This window comes from Biomphalaria glabrata, chromosome 6 (assembly GCF_947242115.1).
Source record: "Biomphalaria glabrata chromosome 6, xgBioGlab47.1, whole genome shotgun sequence".
Classification (NCBI taxonomy): Eukaryota; Metazoa; Mollusca; class Gastropoda; family Planorbidae; genus Biomphalaria; species Biomphalaria glabrata.
In genome coordinates, this window is record NC_074716.1 from 24010382 (window position 1) to 24031870 (window position 21489).

General features: G+C 36.4%; 2 protein-coding genes and 1 long non-coding RNA gene across 5 annotated transcripts in view; all 3 read left to right on the forward strand.

Annotated features, from left to right (window-relative positions):
* Positions 1 to 7731, forward strand: part of LOC106060541 (ras-related and estrogen-regulated growth inhibitor-like) — a 42475-nt gene extending 34744 nt beyond the window's left edge. For 2 of the 3 annotated variants that reach the window (XM_056033191.1, XM_013218453.2), the window contains 5 exons: positions 1917 to 2077; positions 2334 to 2390; positions 2698 to 2780; positions 3862 to 4140; positions 5450 to 7731. In XM_056033191.1, coding sequence (XP_055889166.1) covers positions 1981 to 2077; positions 2334 to 2390; positions 2698 to 2780; positions 3862 to 4140; positions 5450 to 5614 — 681 coding nt within the window. In that variant the 5' untranslated portion in view covers positions 1917 to 1980 and the 3' untranslated portion in view covers positions 5615 to 7731. The remainder of the gene's footprint in view (positions 1 to 1916; positions 2078 to 2333; positions 2391 to 2697; positions 2781 to 3861; positions 4141 to 5449) is intronic. The other variant, XM_056033192.1, reaches the window with a different exon arrangement.
* An 898-nt stretch (positions 7732 to 8629) lies between these two features.
* On the forward strand, positions 8630 to 10438 carry LOC106060557 (uncharacterized). The gene is made up of 2 exons (XR_001216457.2): positions 8630 to 8970; positions 10177 to 10438. It is a non-coding gene; the product is annotated as an uncharacterized LOC106060557 (long non-coding RNA).
* Positions 10439 to 12251: 1813 nt separating this feature from the next.
* On the forward strand, positions 12252 to 21198 carry LOC106060542 (uncharacterized). Its single transcript, XM_013218456.2, has 4 exons — positions 12252 to 12409; positions 15261 to 15375; positions 16610 to 16640; positions 19464 to 21198. Exons 2-4 carry the CDS (start codon positions 15337 to 15339, stop codon positions 20438 to 20440), a joined length of 1047 nt encoding a protein of 348 aa, XP_013073910.2. The 5' UTR covers positions 12252 to 12409; positions 15261 to 15336; the 3' UTR covers positions 20441 to 21198.
* Positions 21199 to 21489: the final 291 nt, after the last annotated feature.

The window sequence follows — 21489 nt, forward strand, 5'->3', positions numbered from 1 at the left end:
ATTACTAGACAAAGCTGATTCTGTCAGCTGTATAGAGAAATTTTTTGTTTGCAGAAATATTTCGTTTGCAAAGACTTATATAAGAAGAAAGAAAAATTTGACTATATTCCAACAGAGCTCAAGAATTTAGTGAACTCTTCTACAAATCCATTGCCCTAACAACCAATGAGTCAGAGTTTGCATGGATGGTTCTCAGAAAGCCACCACAAACGGAGGAGCTGGAATATTTATTGAATGTCCCAATGGAGAAAAAATAATTTAAAAATTAACCACAGAGAAGAAATAGGAGCACTGGAGCTAACAGTTACCATGCTAGCCAATCGGCCAAGTTCGCCAAACAGTTAATTTTTTTCTTGACCAATATTAAAAATAGTAATTCAAAGCTTGACAAACTCTGATGTATCCTAAATGAAACAACTCATGATGCCTGGACTGATGGTAGGTGGTCCCCTTGCCTGCTCGCATCTCCCGTCGGGAGATTTGGGTTAGGATGTTATAATCCACATAATCTGAAGGAACATCCAAATTTTTTTGTACAAAACATATTGTGTGACCTGTTCTCCAATGTTGAAATAGAAGGAAATAGAAGGCTGACTAACTTGCCAAATGTGAGAAAACAAATACACACTTGAACATCGCACTTTATCAGGAAGAAAAGAAGAAACTAATAGTGAATTGTAAAAACGAGAAATGGACAAGCTCTCATTCGATATACAAGAAAGATGACACCTATTATAAACTATCCCGATATAACCACCTAAAATTTTTCACATCAGAACCGTACACATCATAATGAGAAAACATATGTTCCGGAAGCTCAAAATTGGGACCATTGAAATTTGTCCTTTTCGAGTGTCACCAGAGAATGCCACCAATGCCTTCAAAAATGCATTCTTCATCAAGAGGCCCAAAACAAGTCACCGGCCACAAAACCCAAACATAAAATTCTTTTAATGATATAAGTTTGTGTAAGAGTTTTTTAACTATTTCTTCAATGGCTAGTAAAATCAATAATTTGCCTATCATGTGAGGTTTTTACTATAATCATTTTCTCAATGTCATGTCAAAGAGAGTTTTTGTGGGTGTATTCTGAACTTTATCTTTGAGTGTTGCAAACTTTTTTCTTTTTATTAGGGTGGTATCATCTCAAATGATCCTCCAGCTTAATTGGTTTCATAGCATCATAAAAAAATGGCACATTGTTTGACAAGGAAGTAATGAAGTTCAATTTCAAATATTTAACGCTGTACAGTTTACATTTATTTATTTTTAAGTTATAACTAGACAAAACTACACTATTTAAATATAGTTATTAAATTAAACAAAACAATTTTTCATTCAATCAGCAGGATAAAAAATTTAAGGATTTTCTAAGGTACAAATCATTAATGTGTGTATGAAAAAAATTACAATTGTTAAAATTAAAGTCACAACATGCTGAATTAAGATTCTTTATCGTAGACCCCCGTGCACATCTCATAGACCCCCAATTCCCTTTTTAACTTTCGTAGACCCCTTGGAAGTCTTCGTAGACCCCTGGGGGTCTATATAGACCACTTTGGGAATCACTGGCCTAGGGCCTCCGGTTATATAAGGCCGGCCCTGACGGCTATTTCACGTAGTATCACGTAGTACTGAATAGCCATTATTGTGTGCTGTCAAGCGTAACATAGACACATGAGACTTACATTTGCATTCGTAATTGGATATAGAAAGGATCAACCACAAACGTCATTTAATGAGTTATTGGTCAATTTTGTCTTCCTCTTTGGGGGGTATAGAAAGTATAATTATGCCACACCATGATTTATAAACTCGTAGGTCGTCTTCGTAAAACAGAGTAAAAAATTCATATATAGATTTCCTACTTTTTAAAATTAATATTTTTTTGAAACAGGCTTTTTTTGTGTTCTTAGACTTTTTGAAAGCGTTCGTCCTTGTGACTCAAATATCACCCAATAACCAATTAATCCAAATGTGATGAATGGAACTCGTCTGCTGAAACCACAGCATACTTCAGAAACGAAAGATGTTTGCAGAGTTGTCGTCCTTGGTTATCAGGGCGTAGGAAAAACAGGTTACACTAACTGACAGTTATAATCTATCTTTCTGTAATTTTTCTAATAAAAACTAATTCAGAAGCTATAATAGTAAACTATTCATTATTTTTAATGGGGTGGGGTGGGGTAAGGTGGGGGTGCAAATGTATCAACGTCAGATAAAATCAGGTTTTCAATTCTTTGACCTATTTAAACTAATAGCTTTAAAAAATTATTGGCTATTAAGAGTTCAAGAGTGTATTTCTCTTTCTGTCCAATTTTCACTACATTTAGCACTGGTCGTCAGATTTCTAACCAAACGATTCCTAGGAGAATATTGTCCCACTCTTGGTAAGTCAGTTTGTCTAGGACTAGGTGTACTTAGGTCTAATTAGTTCTCTCAAGATAACATTGTTAGACTGACCTGGGCCGGAATTAGACTTCATTTCCCCTACTGGCTTTGTCCATCATTCGGCTATTTTCTTTTGATCTTTCTTCAAAATAATTGAAATATCCCTGGAACTAAGCTCTAGTTTGTTTTGCTTAAAAATAAATCCAGCACTGAGACTGACATAAGAAAAAAAATGGATATTTTATACACTGAGACAAATTAACTATATTCCATTGGTATTAAAAATGAGTGTCCACTACTCCACAGAAAGTATTTACAGATATAGCTCTGATAAATCAGACGAAGATGACGTGAGAATGGACATTCTGGACACTGCTGGACATGCCGATGTAAGAGATTTCAGGCCCTCAGAGTAACATCTAAGCTAAAGTAAAATCAGTAATGATAATTATCTAAAAAGCAGAGAACAGATTTATTTTAGATTTGAACTCTTATTAGGCAAATACTGTTTTTAATTTGGCTATGAGATCCTCTCAGAGATCAATTGGCTTTCTAAATATCGTTCACACACAGAAAAAAAAAACAGACAACAAAAGAAAGATAACTAATACATTACTCAGGTGAAGATTATTTCAAAGAACATTTATCTACCAACTACAGCAGCATCGAACGAGCATGTAACTCCCATATTCCTTTGTTTTTATTTTTGGATAGCGAATCGCTTTCTCTGAAATTCAACATTAATATTGCTCTAAAATAAGATACAAAAGTCTTGGCTCATTTGGTGCTGCCTATTTTAAATTTGAAAAAATAAGACATTAAACAAATACACTATTATTATTATGATGATGATGCTGATAATGATGAAAAATAGATTAGTCACTTTGTATACCTATAAAATGCTTCCTATGTCAAGCGTCTCAAATAGCCTCTGACCACATTTTCTAACTCCTGGCCTTGACTTGTGGCTCTCATATAGGGCCCGGTCGAACAGTTATCACTTATAGTAGAAGGGGCAAAGGCGAGTAACTGGCACCTAAACCAGTGAGCTTCGGGCAGGAGGGTCTCGTTAGCCTTGGTTGGCTAACCACCTAGAAACTCTGAATTCAAACCCCTGCTGCCTTGCAGCTAAACCCATACATGGGGAAGGCTTCGGGAGTAAGCCCTGGGGGTGTGGGCCACAGCTAATGTCCAGGCATTCATCTCATTTCTATGAGCTAATCCGTTGTCGTTTGGCGACTGAAGGTCATTCTGACGACAGAGAGAAAACGTAAGGTCTAGTGATGACGATGTTGTGTTTTAGTATTATTATTAAAAACAAACAAGTATTCATTCTCTGGCACTGCCATGGTCGAGCTTCGTTTTAAGAGAAACAAAATTCAATGTAGTCTCTTTATCAGTTAAAATTATTATTCAAATTTGAAAGATTGTAAAGTATTTCTCTTCTTGTGGCCCTATGTAATATTTCAGACTCAGTCATGTTGGAATGAAGGCTACGCTCTCTGGGGAGATTGCTTTGTTTTGGTCTATTCCATTACCGAAGAAATCAGTTTTAAGGAAGTGCAAAATTTGAGACATCTCTTGGAGGCTGCCAAAAGACAAAATGTTTATTTCTGTGTCCTAGTCGGCAACAAGAATGACCTTGTGTACGACAGACAGGTCACGACCTCACAAGGTCAAGAGTTAGCAGACGATATAGGTTGTAAGTTTTATGAAGTCTCAGCTTGCGAGTGGAATCAGTTACCTCAGGTACAAAAAGTTACATCTCGTTATTCTTCTTTATTTCACCCCTTCTTTATTTCTGATTCTATTTTAACAAAGATTTGACACACTCACTCTGTCTCTTGTAAACAAAATAATTGTACACGTTATTTCTCCCTCAGCCATTCTTGGATCAAGTTGAAACTTTGCACAATTATTTTGTGTATCTGACAAAACAAGAATTAATTTTTAAACAAATGACCAATTAGTTAACTAACTACGGTAATTAGTTATTTTGTTTGGTATCTCGAACAAGGGAAAGATATTGTACTTAACTTATGTGGTGGTATAAGTTGAATTAATCCTCTTTATACTTTGTGTAGAGAATTAGGTAGGTCGTCGAGTTTGAAACTAACAGTGGATAACTATAAAACCTTCTATTTTCATAAGCACTTCAATGGCACAGTGGTTAGTGTATTGGAATGAGGAAGCTTGAGCCCTCAAGTTCAAAGTCAAGTCGTACAACTTTTTTTTTCATAAAAAGCATTTAGAAAGCGATCACGGTAACATTCACAGAAATACCCTAGTCTTTCTCTTTCCTACTCTTATCATTGTTCTTCTCTGTTTCGTATATACATACCATACACTAATACTTTTCACATTTTCTCTTTAAGATTCCTTTAAAACATCCTACTTAATGATGGTTATAACAAATAAATGTAAACATTTAAAATTGTTTATGTGTGTGTGGTCTATTTAAAGAGAACTTTTCACAGGTAAAAAATAGTACAGCCGCTGCGCCAGATCAGTTTCTTAAATTGGGGTTTTCCTAGATTTGGGCTGAAGTGCCAACAGAGCGCAAGAAAAGTCAGATAATTATTGTAGTTGTCTTCCCTTTGTTAACATAACTTACGCTGAGTTCCTGGAAAGGTTTCAAAATATTTATTTGAAATGGTCGCTGATGTTTACACGATAAAGTGAAAGCCCGTAGGTTGTATTGACTTTCATGCCTTAGTAACAGCCTTTGATGTAAATTTCCTTTAGACAAATGGTGCTGCGCCAATGATTTACTTCCATGTGATAACGTAAAGAGATAGACAGAGAGCAGAAAGAATGAATGCTATTTTGTTGAGGAGAATTTTGTATTTGATAAAGTACTAAAGATTATAATTTTCATTTACATCGTCTATATTATCTAATAAATCTGGAATAGAATACGCCCAAGATTAGAATCACCAAGACTGTATATATTTGAACGATTACAAACAAGGTCTTTATATTTAATTCAAGAAGCAATTACCGATATTATTATTTGAACTACCAGTTGATGTATATAATATAACAATTCTGTTCCCAGGTTGTAGATATCTTCATTGACCTCCATGCCACTTGGCGACGTTCCAAACAAGCAAGAGATGGGCGCCCAAGGAAGTCCAGCTCGAGCACCAAGTTTAGACAAGCCATACAGAAAGTCATCTCTGGGAAAAGTTCCAACGTAAAAAAAAATGACAGCCACCAATAATGGAAGTGTATAGGACTAAGCGTGCTGGGGGGGCGGCGTCTCTAGGGGATAGTTTGGGAGAGGGGGTCGTCATAAGGGGAGTGTTATGGAGTGTTGACGGGCTGTCTCTAGACTCTAGGGGATTGTTGGGGGCTGTCTCTATGGGGAATGTCTCTAGGGGAATTTGGGGGGAGGGGGCTGCCCCTGGAAATTTCGGGAAACCATCTGAAGGCAAGTTTTGGGTGCTGTCTCTTAGCGAGTGTTAGGGGGCTGTCTGTAGGGAAGCTTTGGTGTCTGCCTCTAGGGAGTGTTCGGTGTAGTCTCTAGTGTTTAGGAACGTTATTGTAGATATCAACACATTTCTGATTACGTTCAAGTGTATATAATGACAGTTTACAAATGTTGTTTCCTTTGTTAGTCTTAAAGATCTGATCTAAACAGCATCACTGTGTGTCCTGCAGTATCCTTGTGTACGATATTACCTCATGGTGTGTTAATTTGTATCACATATATCATGGTGTTTTAAATTGTGTCCCAGATATCAATGGTGGGTCATTGTATCCTAATGTATTATATTATGTCGGTATAAGGGTGGGAGGTTAAATATTTCAAGCGATGTGGCTGATTTGATTCCACCCTCGCCAGTATCAACTTGAAGATATTTGATCACAACCATTTGAAATTAGGATAAAAATCGATTCATGTGTTCACCCGTCCCAAATGTCCACGTCTCTTATGGTAACGTACCATTGCGTGGGATACTCTTATTTGACCTCCCCAGTTTTACTTCTTTTGGTTATCTCCCTTAGACTAATGGTTCTCTAGCATGATACTGACACAATTTTTCCTTATCGATGACAACATATGAACTAATTGAAAAATTTAGACAAGAAGTTGATCATTTTGTAATAATTAATCAATTTTGTTTTCTATGGCAAAGGGAGTTAAACCTTGCAGTGTGGAGAGGTATGGAAGTGTTTTTGCTTTTTCACCCCCTTAGATAAGATTTGTTTTTTTTAAAGTATTTTGTAAAAATATTTTGCTTATTGTTTCGTAGGGATAAAACTGCTCGCTTTGATTTTAAAGTTGGTTGTGTTCAACGGACATTGCAACCATTTTTGTACCTCTCATATCTTTAGGTTAATGAATTCAATTATTGACAGTCTGATATAAAGCTGCATAACCTCCACCTGTGCGAGGCAGCCGAGATTAGTAGTTAGGCTACAGGTGGTTGGAAGTTGTGCTGGTCATATCTTAGTATATTTCATCTTATCTTATGAAATACAGACGTTACTTCAAAAAAAAAAGATTACGTTTTACGCGTGTCCCTAGGTCAATTTAGTCATGTTAATCAATGACTTAAATTCTGCCAAGTCATTGGTTTTCCTGGTTGACTTAGGCAACCCATTCCATGCTCTACTAGGAAAGAAATTTAGAATTTTAGAAATTTAGAAACTCTTCAGGATAGGGAGACTTAAAAGTAAAGTAACAATTATACATAAAACTTTAAACCATAATCTTCACACAAATGAACAACTAATAAAATACCTAGAAAGACAGACAAAGGAGACAGGATAGTGAGAAAAAAGTCCCCCCCCTCTCTCTCTCTCTTGTTTAAATATGGTGGACAGCGCATATAACTTCGTGCGAAATTTTCCGTCAATACATTGCATAGTCTGGATAACACATCTAGCAACCTTCATGCAAAGTTCTGTATCTATACTGAGAACATTTTCAACTCGTCTCAGTTTAAAATCTCATGGAATTAGAAAACAAAAATAGCACACATAAAAAGTGCATAAATATTTTTGTTACACAATCCTTCGTTTGATTTCTTGCAAAAAAAATTTTTTGAACTGAAAAGAATGTTTTCAATAAAAGATATTTGTTGATATGCTCTAACCTATAAATCTAAGCTGTAAGATTTAACGTACTACTGATAATAACTTTTATGGTAATTTAGCAGGGCATGAATAAAGCGCAGGCTTCTTTGCAGAGCTGATGCCATTATATATATATTACAGGAGTTTTGTTTTCAAATGAATTATTTGTTGCTGTTTCTTTTTGTTTTTTCAAATCTCTATCAATTAAATGTTTTATGAAAACTATGCACAAAATAAATATAAAGTCTTTCCAAGGCAATTACTTTTTTTTTTTAATTACCAGTAACTTGTGTTTTGAAATTTAATCTAATGAAACTTAAAAACTTAACACTTAAATCAGAACATTTACATGGTACATTTTCTCCCTTTCGCTGGTCTATGTATAAAAAGTTGATATGCAAATAAATGCCGAAAAAAACAACAACAACAAAATTATGACCAATAGCCAACAGGGCTTTAAAAGGGGCATCAGTATTGGAGGTTAAAAGCGTGACTAGTGTCAGTAGTTTCAAATACCTTGGATCTATTGTCTCAGATGAGGGAACGAAACCTGAACTACTAGCCCGAATTGCACAGTCCACAGCAGCCCTTTTAAAACTTAAAATAATATGGAAAGACAAATGCATAACCCTTGACACCAAAATCAGACTGACGCGCTCCCTGGTCATGGCCACATTTTTATATGCTTGTGACTGCTGAGCTAGAGAGGAGGATCCTAGCAATGGATTGAGATGTTATAGAAAGATCCTAGGTATTACATTTAAAGACCGCATCACAAACCCAGAGATTAGAGACAGGGTTAGTGCAGCGTTTGGACCCCATGATGACCTACTAACTATCGTAAAAAAAAAAAACAAGCTAAAAATCTATGGCCATATTACAAGATCTTCGGTGCTCTCAAAGACCTTCCTTCATGGAACAGTACCAAGAAAAAGAAGAAGACAGACAGAGAAAGCGAATGGAAGACAACATAAAAGAATGGACGAGCCTGCCACTGAAAGAGGTTCTAACTAAAGCAAAAGACAGAGAGAAATGGAGAAAGACGGTCGACAAATCTTGCGTCGTGCCCCAACGGTCCAACAGACTAAAGGGATAGTTAAAAAAAAGGGTTTAAAAAAATACATAATACGTTGCTTAGCTGTGTAGTATTTTTTAGAAGGTAGAGAAGGACTAACCAGAACATATTTAAATCAATTCCTCTGTTGGTCAACGTTTGACTGCATATTGAGAAAACTCAAGCCTGTTGTGGAGAAAAAAAATGAAGTCATTCAGATCGTGCATTGAAAGATAAGACTTTCACCTTTGGTAGTATTTTAACATTGATCTGCTCCTAGTTGCTGTAAGAATATAAATAAAAGGACTTGGTGAAATAATTGTTATTTAATAGATTGTATTCAAGGATATAGAGAGACTTAAATTAACTGAAGGTATAATTCAATATGAAGTTCATATTAATACTGGCTGTCTTGGCGCTTACCTGTATTCTATGTCAAGGTAACAGTTTACATAAACATTGCCACATATCTCTCTAGATTTACCTATGTGTATATTGTGTAGACTCAGAACAAACAATAGAGAAGTGCTAGCGGAGGTTTTCATAAATCTTACTGGTGTATCCGGTGGAGAGAGAATACAGAAGTTTTGATAAACTGTACATTATTACGAGCTATAGCAAATCAAAAACTTTGATGAGGCGTCCTCTCTAAGGTTTGGGAGTGGGGGTGCTATAGCAAATCAAGAACCTAAGTAACATTGGGAGGCTGTTGTAGACAGTCTTTGACTTGTAGCACCAAACTGCTGTTAGACAACTAAACCGCTGTAGGCGTATTTTAATTTTAATTTGTAAAACCTTGAAATAACTTCTTTATGAACTATAGTAATTATTATTTTTATTACAATATAGACTAATTTAGCTTTAGATGAAATACAGGTAGTTGACTTTAGTAATAATATAAAATGGTATTTTGAAGAAAATCTAACTCACTTCAAAACACGTCTTTTCACTCAGGTGTTCTGCAGTCGTCTGGCCTACACAAGACAGCTGACGACAATGACGCTTATCTTGCATCTTTCACACGGCATAGCCATCAACCAATCGCTAACTTCTTCTCACCGTCACCATAGAAACACACGCACACACCCAGCTTTTCAGCTTTTGTGCTTTTCTCTTTCCATGATATATGCATGAAGTGTCTAAAGTATTGGTTTTAAAAGTCTTTTTGTTTCGTGGACCAAACACAACAATAACAGCAAAATGCAGTGTAAAAAAGCAATAGTCCAGTGGCATAGCTAGGAATTCGCCATCATTAGGGGGCCCGGGGAGCTTGACCTCTTTGGGGGTCCCTGCATTTTGCGTAATATTTAATATTTAATGTAAAAAAACTCATTTCGGGGCCCTCCTCAAGTAGGGGCCGCGGAAATTTTCTCATTCTCCCCCCCCCTCTCCCACCCTAGCTACGTCACTGCAGTAGTTGACATAGTCGAGTTTGTTAAACTCACATTAGTTTGGGAAAAGGAAGGGCGGTTGGTCATTGTGCTGGACACAATACACCCTCGTTAAATTGTTGCATTGAAACTGATGATCTTTACATGATCTTTACATGATCTGCTCTATTAATTGCTAGGTCTGAAAGGCGTAATTTTTTTTTAAACTCACAAAACAGAAGAATAGAATTGAGTCAGCACATCCCTACATTTCAGGTCAGTTTGATTTCTGTGCTAGCTGCAACCCAGAGCTGAACAGACTGTGCTCATTGTGTATCAAGCCTCAAATTGTGAAAAGAAACTGTTTTTGTGGCATCAGTGACCCACAGTCTCCAGAGTGTCTTGCAGTTTCCATCTGTGACGGTGTCGGCAAATAAAATGATAAATTAAGTTAGTAAAATCAGAACGCTTAGATCTATATGATGTGAATTCTGAATAATCTTTTCCTTTCAAAAAATAAAGAACCCCTAAAACTAAACCCAGAGTTCAAGATTGTTTATACGTTTTGTTACGTGTGGCTCAAAGCGATTCAGCGAAATGATCTCAACCAATTAAATCGAGTTAAAGCAAGTGGTTCTTAAAATGTGTATTTTAATACCCAAGCAATTTTACCAGAAATAAGAAAAACATTAAAAAAATACTTATAAAAAAACAAACAAACCCAAACCTCTTTTATACAACTTACAGAGCGATTTATTTTCTCTTAATAGCTAATGAATGTTAGATTAAAAAAAGTTGAATTTCCAAGATTTTATCTGCGAGTTCGTTTATTCAAAATGTCTATAGTAGATAGATCTTACTCACACACAGTACAACAAGAACAAAGTAAAGTAAGGCTGCTTGCTTTGAATATTTAATCAAATAAAGAATAGCACATTACATTACAATATCATGAGTGCGTGTTCGAATCTTCATCTTCTTCCGCCAGGTGGCGTGCTTCTAGAGTTTCGTTTCTTTCGAAGTGTTTCCGTCTTCTTGTCTCAGTTCTTTCAAGTTCGCCCCCATCAGTTTTAGAGGAGCCATAGGACATCCCACTTCTGACACCGATTGTAGCTACTCCCTATATATTCAGGCTCTCTGCAAACTGCACCACACGAAACTACCTGACTCAAAGAAAATGACATCTCAGGGCTCCAAAATAAAGTAATATTTTAATGTCCTATAAATCAGAGCCAATAAATCCAGCAGCATTCTTGTCTTGACTACTGGTTGATAACGCCAGAGGTGGTAATGGTTGTTAAGCGCATCATTACGTATACACTACTTCCAGTGAACTACCCACAATGAAGGAGTTGAATAAAGTAACCCCCCCCCCCACCCTTGTGGAGCTCAACAAAGCCATAGACAACATGGCTGCCGGCAAAGCGCTTGGATAATTGCCCCCGCCCCCCCCCCCCCCCCGATTTTCTGAAACTACACTAAGCCAACGTCTACAAGAACACAAGAACAAAGGTGACAGAAGCGACTGCAACAATCACAAGGGAATTTCTCTCCTAAGTATTGTAGGCAAAGTCTTTGCTCGAGTGATACTTCCCAGGCTACAGAAATTCGCTAATCGGGTCTATCCAGAATCACAGTGCGAGATCCAAGATCGACATGATTTTCTCCATCCGTCAACTTCAGGAATAGTTGCAGAGAAAAATAAATGCCTTTGTACATTGTGTTAATTGACCTGATTAAGGCCTTCGATCTAGGCATGGCTCTTTTCACAGGCTTTTAAAGATGTAGGATTTAAAGGGTTTACCTATTGAGTGTATCGTACAATTGACGTGACTTTAGGTAACCCACTGGCATCTATTTCGTTTGAGTTGCTTCCTACGCATGTTTACAATAGATTTTAGTCCAATGAATTATGTCTAATAAAGTTACCGCCAATCATACGATACACTAAATATGTCAAAGCCATGACTGATAGTCATATGCTTAATGTAAATTGCGGAGCTCCTGCCAGGCGTGGGGCCCATATTGGAGCAATCGGTCAAATCGGCCTAAGGCCGACCCTGCCTAAATCGATCGTAATATACAGATACATGCATGGAGACTCGAATTTTTTTTATTTGTTTTTAACACTCGGAGCCTATTGTCGTATTCCTGAGCCCGGGTCACGTGTATCTTGTTACGGTTACTGTGTTACAGGACGTGCTATCCAAAGCAATAATAAACTGATCGATACAAATTAACACATTTGACGTGTCACATATATGGCATTGCTGTTCAATCAAATAGTTAGCCACACTCAAAAGTTCACCTTTAGTCCATTCACAGGTTTTCCCCCTAGATCTATAACGCTTTTGCTAGCGGGATTTTCCGTTATTTAGCAAGAACTGTTGGGGATTCTTAAATACTAGTGACTAGTCTAGAGCACAAAACATGTTTCGATGTCATTGATTTGTCTAGATTTCTTAAATCTACACAGAAGCCATGAAGTGAAGAAAGGATTCACCTTTAGGTAACGATTTTATAAATATTTTGACCCAATTTATTTCATACAAAGTAGTTCTCATTCCATAACTAATTGACTCTAGTGTCCTTTACATCACGTATTGATTAAATTCTTCATCAAATAGAGTTTTAATAGAGTCTGTGTCAATTATAGAATGTGTTATTTCATATCAATTAGATCTAGATCTAAGAAATTAAAAATGACAGTCATTGCCAGGATTAGAACCCGGGACCCCTCGGTTAGGAAGCCAAGCGTTTAATCCATCATTTTTGATGCGGTCTTTGTATGTGATATCTAGGATCTTTCTGTAGCCTCTCAATTCCATTGCGAGGATCCTCCTCTCTAGCTCTGCAGTCAGCATCCAACATTCATAGTGTTTACATGGCACCACTGAAAGGCCTTCTAGACTAAGGTCACCGACCAGGGGCGGAAAAGTACCAAGACGGGTTGCAACGGCCACATGTTCAGGACCAAGGCGAACCACCTATTCGGAGATTCTCAGCTGTGGTCAGGCATGGTGAGAGGGGGGAGGTTGGTCAGGCATGGTGAGGGGGGGGGGGCTGTTCAGGCACGGTGAGAGGGGGGGGGGCTGGTCAGGCATGGTGAGAGGGGGGGGGGCTGGTCAGGCATGGTGAGAGGGGGGGGCTGGTCAGGCATGGTGAGAGGGGGGGGGGCTGGACAGGCCTGGTGAGAGGGGGGCTGGTCAGGCATGGTGAGAGGGGGGGGGCTGTTCAGGCATGGTGAGAGGGGGGGGGGCTGGTCAGGCATGGTGAGAGGGGGGGGGGCTGGTCAGGCATGGTGAGAGGGGGGGGGGCTGGACAGGCATGGTGAGAGGGGGGGGGCTGGTCAGGCATGGTAAGAGGGGGGGGGCTGGTCAGGCATGGTGAGGGGGGGGGCTGGTCAGGCCTGGTGAGAGGGGGGGGGCATGAAATAAGAATCATAAATACGTCCATGTAATGCACACTAAGCGACAATTAGAAAAGCTCAAGTATACAAAGTATCGGACAGTACATAGGACAGACTCAAGTATACAAAGTATCGGACAGTAAATAGGACAGACTCAAGTATACAAAGTATCGGACAGTAAATAGGACAGACTCGTGTAAACAAAGTATCGGACAGTAAATAGGACAGACTCAAGTATACAAAGTATCGGACAGTAAATAGGACAGACTCGTGTAAACAAAGTATCGGACAGTAAATAGGACAGACTCGTGTAAACAAAGTATCGGACAGTAAATAGGACAGACTCGTGGATACAAAGTATCGGACAGTAAATAGGACAGACTCAAGTATACAAAGTATCGGACAGTACATAGGACAGACTCGTGGATACAAAGTATCGGACAGTAAATAGGACAGACTCAAGTATACAAAGTATCGGACAGTAAATAGGACAGACTCGTGTATACAAAGTATCGGACAGTAAATAGGACAGACTCAAGTATACAAAGTATCGGACAGTAAATAGGACAGACTCGTGTAAACAAAGTATCGGACAGTAAATAGGACAGACTCAAGTATACAAAGTATCGGACAGTAAATAGGACAGACTCGTGTATACAAAGTATCGGACAGTAAATAGGACAGACTCGTGTAAACAAAGTATCGGACAGTAAATAGGACAGACTCGTGGATACAAAGTATCGGACAGTAAATAGGACAGACTCAAGTATACAAAGTATCGGACAGTACATAGGACAGACTCGTGGATACAAAGTATCGGACAGTAAATAGGACAGACTCAAGTATACAAAGTATCGGACAGTAAATAGAACAGACTCGTGTATACAAAGTATCGGACAGTAAATAGGACAGACTCAAGTATACAAAGTATCGGACAGTAAATAGGACAGACTCGTGTAAACAAAGTATCGGACAGTAAATAGGACAGACTCAAGTATACAAAGTATCGGACAGTAAATAGGACAGACTCGTGTAAACAAAGTATCGGACAGTAAATAAGACAGACTAGTGTAAACAAAGTATCGGACAGTAAATAGGACAGACTCAAGTATACAAAGTATCGGACAGTACATAAGACAGACTCGTGTAAACAAAGTATCGGACAGTAAATAGGACAGACTCAAGTATACAAAGTATCGGACAGTACATAGGACAGACTCGTGTATACAAAGTATCGGACAGTACATAGGACAGACTCGTGTATACAAAGTATCGGACAGTAAATAGGACAGACTCGTGTATACAAAGTATCGGACAGTAAATAGGACAGACTCGTGTAAACAAAGTATCGGACAGTAAAGAGTACAGACTCGTGTATACAAAATATCGGACAGTAAATAGGACAGACTCGTGTATACAAAGAATAAGACATCAAGAGTCGGACATAAAGAAAGGTAGTAACTCTAGGTTTCTTTTTTACATTACCTTTATTGAAGTCAGAACTTCATGCAGAAACCTGGTTGGAACCTCGTCAAGGATCCCAAAAATGGCTTCAACGATTTTCCAAGATGTCTAACAGTTACCGTATATTGCTGAGAAAAAAAAATACTAGTTCGTTGGCCATATTGGGAAAACTCTAGTTTGTATTTATACTTTTTCAAATTAAATTTTCAAAGTAAAGATTTTTCAAGGAACAGGGAGAATTCCCTTACAAATAGGCCTACATAACGATCGTATTCGAATTTATCTTTGTTTTCCAGTGTCGGTATAATATATATAGGTCTGTGATTGATACATTCGCTTAAAACCAAGATTTTTGTCTCGGGCGGAAAGGAGGTAGAAGGGGTTAAAAAATGTTCAAATGTTTTTCTAACATTCAGTCATTATAAAGAAAAACAAAATATAAGTTATAAGGTCTCTAAAAAAGTTTTTCTGGTTAATTCTTATCTAGATCTGCAATGATTGAAGTTGATGCTGCAAACTAATCTTTAGATTCATGCAACGAAATCCTGTTTTAAAATGCTACAATGGGCTCGTTATTGTCTTCAGATGCTGTCTTGACTAAGGTAAATAAAACACAATATTTGGTTCTGATATTTTAAAGTTACATGAGGTCCTTGAAGAAAAAGAAAAATGTTAGAAAACCCAACATTAGTTTACTGTCTTTTTGCGTTGAAATCATCGGATGGACTTTACATGGCGCAGAAGGACTGACCACTTGTTACAGTTTATATTCAATTAAAAATGTTTTTGTTTAAAAAAAATAATATTTTAATACATATCCGGGATAAAAATGCTCAGAAAGACTCAAAGATAAATGCACATTTTTAGTTCAATATGCTAGGACAAATTAGTACAAGTACTCCTTCTTCCCTAGTGCTATTAGAGCATGGAATGGGTTGACTGAGTAAGCCAGGAAAATTAATGACTTGGTAGAATTTTACTCGTTGATTAACATACATGACTAGAATGACCTATGGACACCCGTAGGACGTAATTAGGTCTATGTTCTTTTTTTGAAGTAACGTCTGTATTTTAGATCTTTATCGTAATAACCTTTTCTTCTAAAATACAGAAGCGCTCTCTCTCTCTCTCTCTCTTTCTCTCTTTCTCTCTCTCTATCTCTCTCTCTCTCTCTCTATCTATCTATCTATATATCTATCTATCTATCTATCTATCTATCTCTCTTCTAGTCAATCGATTGTCAATTAAATTTGTTAAGCTGGCAATAATGGAACTAAGCTTTTTTTTTTTAAATAAAATGTTTGTTTCGAGAAAACTGGCTACAGATAATATAGACCAATAATCTGTGACACTAAAGTTTCTTATTACCTTCAAGACGTACTGTTTTGTACTATATATATAAATTAGTGTTAACGGAACATTTTGCACATTCTGAATATTTCGCGGAACACTGATCAGTTTTAAGGAAATATTTTTTTCTATCATTTAAATTTAAAAAGTAATAATTAAACTATATTCTAAATTAAGCATTTTTTCACCTATAAAACTTTAAAATATAGATAGATAGATAGATAGATAGATAGATAGATAGATAGATAGATAGATAGATAGATAGATAGATAGATAAGGTTTACGCGAATTACTTTGACAAATTTGTCGTTTCAAACCAAATTAAAGTTATCAGATAGTCTTATTTAGTATAGCCACGTCTCACAAGCTACATTACACACTCGTATACGTGCCATGAGTTACTTGACACTATTCTCTACACTCTAAAACTGTTAGATGACTGATGGTATATCGTTTCATTATTATTGACATTTCTCCACTCAACAGAGAAACTCCTTTGATATCAAGAATCTAGTTGGTACGTTTTAAAACATTAGATTTCTATATATAGCTCTCTGGGTATTTTACTTTTTCTTAACGTTCTAATAATGTAAATCTACCATTGAGTATTTTCACATTACATTGTAACACAATAATCTGCTGTTTATAAGTAATACCTCTATTCAAGTCACTCCTTCATGGAGGGTGGATACTAATCTCAAATACGGCTCAAACGATTTTACTCTGAATTTAACCGTTGATGTATACAGGGCCGGCCTTAGGCCACTGCAACCTATGCGGCGGCAGTGGGTCCCGCACTTTCATAGGCCCCGCGCTAACTCTAGGTGTAAATTATTAAAGAAAAACCGTTATAAGTTATATATAATAACAGGGTTTCCGTGGCCTCCTGATTTTCTAGGGCCTCCTGGAAATCTCCATAAATTGCAAAATAGATGAAACGGTCCCAGAGATCTCCTGAAATTGTTAAAATCTCCTGAAAACTCATAAAAATCTCCTGAAAAATAGACAAAGTTGTCATTTTGGGATTGCCAATCCTACGCGCGATAGACAAAAACCGCATTGTCAGCCTTCATTTAATAAAAATGTATTGTAAAGACGAATGTATTTTCTAATACAAAATCTTAATTTTGACATTATGCTTATTCCTACCAAGAATGGGCCTCGCGCAATCCGTTTCGCATAGGGCCCCGCAACTGTTAAGACCGGCCCTGGATGTATATCACTATGGAAAAAAATACTAGCTCGTTGGCCACACGGGGAAAACTCTAGTTTGACCGTTATCATTTTCTATGTAAAAAATAAAGGAATCTAAATTTGGCTAGAGACTAAATCTAGGTCTACATCCGATATCGATTTTGAAAGGACTATCGCGTTCTTAAAAGGACTATCGCGTTCGGTAATAGATTGATTCAAGAGTTTAATAACTTAATGTTCAGGAAATTTTTGCGCATTTTCTTAGTCTAGATCTAAATACTCATTGTTAGAATATTAAAAGGTGTACTAGATCTATACATTCGCTTAACAAAGATTCTCTCTCAGGGAGAAGGGGGAAAGGAGGGGGGCACGGAGTAACATGGAATTACGTTATTTAAGCACTAAGTTACAGTAACATGGAATTACATTATTTAAGCACTAAGTTACAGTAACATGGAATTACATTATTTAAGCACTAAGTTACAGTAACATGGAATTACGTTATTAAAGCACTAAGTTACAGTAACATGGAATTACATTATTTAAGCACTAAGTTACAGTAACATGGAGTTACATTATTTAAGCACTAAGTTACAGTAACATGGAATTACATTATTTAAGCACTAAGTTACAGTAACATGGAATTACATTATTTAAGCACTAAGTTACAGTAACATGGAATTACGTTATTTAAGCACTAAGTTACAGTAACATGGAATTACATTATTTAAGCACTAAGTTACAGTAACATGGAATTACGTTATTTAAGCACTAAGTTACAGTAACATGGAATTACGTTATTTAAGCACTAAGTTACAGTAACATGGAATTACATTATTTAAGCACTAAGTTACAGTAACATGGAATTACATTATTTAAGCACTAAGTTACAGTAACATGGAATTACGTTATTAAAGCACTAAGTTACAGTAACATGGAATTACATTATTTAAGCACTAAGTTACAGTAACATGGAATTACATCATTTAAGCACTAAGTTACAGTAACATGGAATTACGTTATTTAAGCACAAAGTTACAGTAACATGGAATTACATTATTTAAGCTTACAGTAACATGGAATTACATTATTTAAGCACTAAGTTACAGTAACATGGAATTACATTATTTAAGCACAAAGTTACAGTAACATGGAATTACATTATTTAAGCTTACAGTAACATGGAATTACATTATTTAAGCACTAAGTTACAGTAACATGGAATTACATTATTTAAGCACTAAGTTACAGTAACATGGAATTACATTATTTAAGCACAAAGTTACAGTAATATGGAATTACACTATTTAAGCACTAAGTTACAGTAACATGGAATTACGTTATTTAAGCACAAAGTTACAGTAACATGGAATTACATTATTTAAGCTTACAGTAACATGGAATTACATTATTCAAGCACTAAGTTACAGTAACATGGAATTACATTAGTTAGGCACAATGTTACAGTAACATGGAATTACATTATTTAAGCACTAAGTTACAGTAACATGGAATTACATCATTTAAGCACTAAGTTACAGTAACATGGAATTACGTTATTTAAGCACAAAGTTACAGTAACATGGAATTACATTATTTAAGCTTACAGTAACATGGAATTACATTATTTAAGCACTAAGTTACAGTAACATGGAATTACATTATTTAAGCACTAAGTTACAGTAACATGGAATTACATTATGTAAGCACAAAGTTACAGTAACATGGAATTACATTATGTAAGCACAAAGTTACAGTAACATGGAATTACATTAGTTAGGCACAAAGTTACAGTAACATGGAATTACATTATTTAAGCACAAAGTTACAGTAACATGGAAAGATAGAAGAAGAAGTAATATGGATGAATGTTGGGGCGATATTAAAACAAAGATAGAGAGAATTAATCTAAGCCAATATATAAACTAAACAAACGCAAAAGAAGTATCATGAAATATCACTTGCGTCCACTACATAATAGAAGCTACTGCTTGCTACAATCGAAAACGGATCATATACATTTAAAACAAAACTTAGTTAATCATTGCTTCTTGTAGTCTGTACGTCAGCAATATAGACAATAGCTAGCTATTTAGAGCCAATGTCCAGTCTACTTTCACTTCTTGTCACCCATTGTATTCTACAGTTAATCACGAAACAGAAGTGTTGAAAGTGGAAGCAGCTGATGTCCATACACTTATAGATCAATGTCGTAAGAATCCAGGCCATGCCAATTTTATTCCTGTTTCAAGATTTCAAGTAACAGACTTACCAAAAGGATACCGTGACATTAATCTGTACGAATACATCATAGCGACTGCTGACCTAACAGTCAGATTAGCTGTCAAAAAAGTTAGCCCAAACAGGCCACAATTTTGGCCTGGCACCAAGAAACCTTATCCTTTTTGTGATACGACAGAGAGCGTAATTAGAACAGGCACTGGGGAACTTACGATACATAAGTACATAGAGGGAACAGGCCAGGATGCACATGGAAGTAATTCTAACATTGTCTCTGGAAGTAAACTAGAGACAATGTACAAAACTTGCCCTTGTAAAAAATGTCAATCCTCAGAGCAGCCTTCCAATGTTTGGTGGGAAATCTATGTCCACACGGCCACACATGTGGTTTTTGATGAGGCCGAGGCCGCGGCCACCACATGCAGATTGTTTTACGATGAGAAGGCGTGTCCTGTGGTCAGTTTTGACAGAGTCAGTGAAGTCGAGGCCAACGTGGAGAGAGATAAGTGTATGTTAAAATATGAGACGTGTGATATGGCGCTGGGAGAGAAGCTGTTCAAGACGGAAGTACGTTGTGGGCGTCTCTTCAAGAAAGTCGGAAACAAGTTTGCGAGAAAACTTGGAAACAAATTCATGTTTATTGTGTCACATCCTCATGGAGGTCCCAAACAGGTCAGCATCGGTAAGTGGAGGACTTCCATCAAAGTCGGCCAATTTAATAAAACTTTTGACAGAACAAAGATAACGTACACTACCTGCACATGCCCAGGGAGCAGTGGAGCATTAATCCACTGCGTTGGATTGAGTGGAAATCATATCCACAGTGGAGCTTTGGAGACAAAACTGAACTGTAGCGGTGTCGGTTACCACTACAGACAGTGAAGTCCATTTTGGTGACCAGATTAATAGCACCATGATTATAAGACTGCCAACACTGACTCCAGACAGATGTCGACCAACAAACTTTTAAATAGAATGTCACAATACTGAATGCTGTCTTTATTGACCATGTTATTGACTGATTTTAATTTGAACTTACTAAACACATTGGCGTAATATTATAATCAGATATTTGAAGAAATCTGTATATTAGAAAAAATAGAGATCTTAACGCTACAATGTGTTTGATATTGCCTACAAAATGCAGATAATAATCTTTTGAAACATTTCGATTTGTTTTCTTTTTAATTGTTTAAATTGCAAAAGACAAAAATATAAACAAGTAATGTTTTAATCGACATTTGATTTGAATAAATAAAAGAACCAGCAACAAAAACAAATAAAAAAAAAAAAAATTAAGTACTTTTTTTTTTATATTTATATTAGTATCCATTCTCTCTCTCTCTCTCTCTCTCTCTCTCTCTCGCTCTCTCTCAATATATATATGTTATGTTCATAAGCTCTCTATTAGCAGCGTGGTTACTGTGTTGGCTTGAGAAGCCTGAGAAGGTTTGACCCCTTTTTATTTTTATATTTATAAATGCTTTTTTAACATTAGTCTAGAATAGTCCAGATCTATTACAAATTTAATTACCTGACTGATCCAAACTAATTAATACAATGACACTTTATAAAAGCTTTGTTTTTTAAAAAGAATTTTAAAAAAATGTTTTCTTGTTATAAACTTACAACTTAAGCAAGTTCGTATCAGTGTTGTTGTATTTTTTAAACAACATTTGAATCGGTAACTCATTCAATGAGTTAGTTAATAAATGGAGAATATATTTTATAATGGCCCATTGATACTTTTCCCAGTGTAACCGTAGATGCAAATTGTTTGTATTAATGCGCGAATCTATGTATGAGTTATTAATGAAGAAGTCTATGACCTTTTTAAAAAACTTGCATTCCCTGAAGTTTTTCATTCAAAAGTGTTTTTTTTTTGTTTTTTTTAAATCTGCTTGCATAGTTAATTTTAAAAATTAAATGGT